At 38.1% G+C, this 2,107-nt stretch overlaps 1 protein-coding gene across 1 annotated transcript in view; it reads right to left on the bottom strand.

Annotated features, from left to right (window-relative positions):
• Window positions 1–660: 660 nt before the first annotated feature.
• Window positions 661–2,107, bottom strand: part of KIAA2022 (KIAA2022 ortholog) — a gene marked incomplete at its 3' end in the record, with an annotated part of 8,879 nt that continues 7,432 nt past the window's right edge. The window contains exons 3-4 of the mRNA XM_010183243.1: window positions 1,378–1,514; window positions 661–701 (exon numbers count right to left, since the gene is read on the bottom strand). Of these exons, the coding sequence (XP_010181545.1) occupies window positions 661–701; window positions 1,378–1,514 (178 nt within the window). The remainder of the gene's footprint in view (window positions 702–1,377; window positions 1,515–2,107) is intronic.

The raw sequence follows: 2,107 nt of genomic DNA, 5'->3' as shown, positions 1-2,107 counted from the left end.
CACAGGGCTCTTGCATATCAAGGTTTCGTAAGAAATCAGCAGCAAAATGCACAGGCTCTCAAGTTGCACAAGGAAATGGAGAACTGTTGGGTTCGTTACTCTCCTGGAGGGTGAGGGTGTGGTGAGCAGGGTCACAAATAAGGCCTTTTGAGAATACATTTAGCATTCGATACTTAATGCTGTCTGAATAAAGTCCAGTCGTGTACGATCCGGCCCTGATCACAAATAGCTCCGTGGTGTGTTGTTTTTTTCCCTTATCTTAAGAACTGAATCAAAGAAAAGGTTCAGAGTTGTATTGAAAACCAATGACTTCGCTTTTGAAAGTTCAAACAATATTGGCATCGCAAGGTTAGACATTTAGGAAACACCAAAGCTATGACAGGAGAGCGCTTCTGACAAGCTCTGCATCGAAAATGGTTAAGAAACTACTCAAAGTAAATAGCAATCAATGTATGAAATGTATTAGTTCTGTCTTTGTAACTATTTTAGAATTTATCCCAGGTTCTTATAAAATATATAAAACTGAGATACAAAGAATCAGCAATGTAACGTTGCATTTCAAATGATCTTCAGCTACAGGTTTTGCTGTAAGAAAACAGACACTTGAAAAGCAGCTGTTCTGTAGTCTCTGGGTGCAGACACTTGAGTTCCTGAACTTACCGTCCGGGGGTCCTGAACTCCTCCACCGCTCCAACTCTCACCTACAATGAAACTCAACATTTCACCGTTAAGTTTTTCTGCTCATGGTTTCAAAGAGAGGACGTTACCATTTCCCAGCATCAGTTTCAAAGTTCCTTTTTTCTTTTTTTTTAATTTTTCCCCGTTTTTTCCCTTTTTTTTTTCCTTTTTTTTCCTATTTTTTTCTTTTTTTTTTTTCCCTTTATGAGCTTTAAACCACAGGGTGAATCCATGAAATGAGGTAAGTAAATTTGGCACACTTTTAGTCATGTCCATAAAACTTTTGGTAAGTTGTAGAAGTGAACAATATAATTTTCATCGTGAGTTACAGGTGCTTTCAAAGGGGGGTGGTTAGTACTTAACAACTGGAATGTTCCTAGTAAAAACAAAAGGCATAGCTGCAGAAAACACTCACAACCCGATGTTGATAGAGAAGTAAAAATATATACAATACAGTCACTTGTTCATAGTTTGGCACAATTTTTTTGTTGTTGTGGGTAATAGTGCATAAACTACTGTACAACAGTATGACTTTTAAAACAGTCTTTCACAGAGAATACCAGATTAGGTTTGCTTTCAGCTAAGAAAATGCCGACAATTTCAAACTCTTCGTTTCAGCACTTACATTTCAACAGACCACAAAGGCAGATTTCGAAAAGGAACCGACGGGGGTGGGGGGGGGGGGGGGAACAACCCAACCGAGAAAAGAAACAAAAAAAGAAAATAAAAAAAAGAAACCAACATCAACCGTCTTTCTAGAAAAGGGAGTCTCTTCTTCAAATACAGGAAAACCCAAAAATGCTGTTTCTGCTTTAAGAAGAATGGAGTCTGATTCCCTGCAGGAGAAAAACCAAACATTTGATGCCATCTCAGTACAGCTCGTCTGGAGCCACCACGACGGAGCGAACGCGCTAAAGGCGGGCGGGTAGAGAAGATGCAGCTTTAGGTGATGCAGGTTAGGAGATAAAACAGCAGAGGGGGCCAGAAAGCACTCAAAATTGCCACGTGAAGCTCAATTCGGAACAGAGTTCTCATTTGCAAAGTAAAAGAGCCTTTTAAGTTTCGAGATCTTGGCTTTTGGATGCATAACCTCTTTTTTTTTTGTTTTTTTTTTTTGCAGTTTATTTTTTACAAAACGTTCCGAAATAAAAAGTCTTTCCTCATCAAAATGATTAAAAAGAGTGTGTAATCACATTTTGTTCCGGTTTTTTTTTCCCCCAATAAATAAGTAATTACAAACTGAAGAAGCCAAACAGCAGAAAAGAGTAGCCTTGTTAGTTTTTTTAACCCCAGCCAAGCCAGAAAATTGGTCATTCTTTTAGGTAGCTTGCAAGTAATAAGTATTTTCATGCATTTAAAAAAAAAACCAAACCAAACCAAACCAAACCAACCAACCAAAAGAAAAAAAAAAACAACCCCAAAACCAAAA

Source organism: Mesitornis unicolor, unplaced genomic scaffold (assembly GCF_000695765.1).
Source record: "Mesitornis unicolor isolate BGI_N332 unplaced genomic scaffold, ASM69576v1 scaffold15304, whole genome shotgun sequence".
NCBI lineage: Eukaryota > Metazoa > Chordata > Aves > Mesitornithiformes > Mesitornithidae > Mesitornis > Mesitornis unicolor.
Note: the sequence above shows the minus strand (reverse complement) of the source record. Positions and strands in the feature narration are given on the sequence as shown.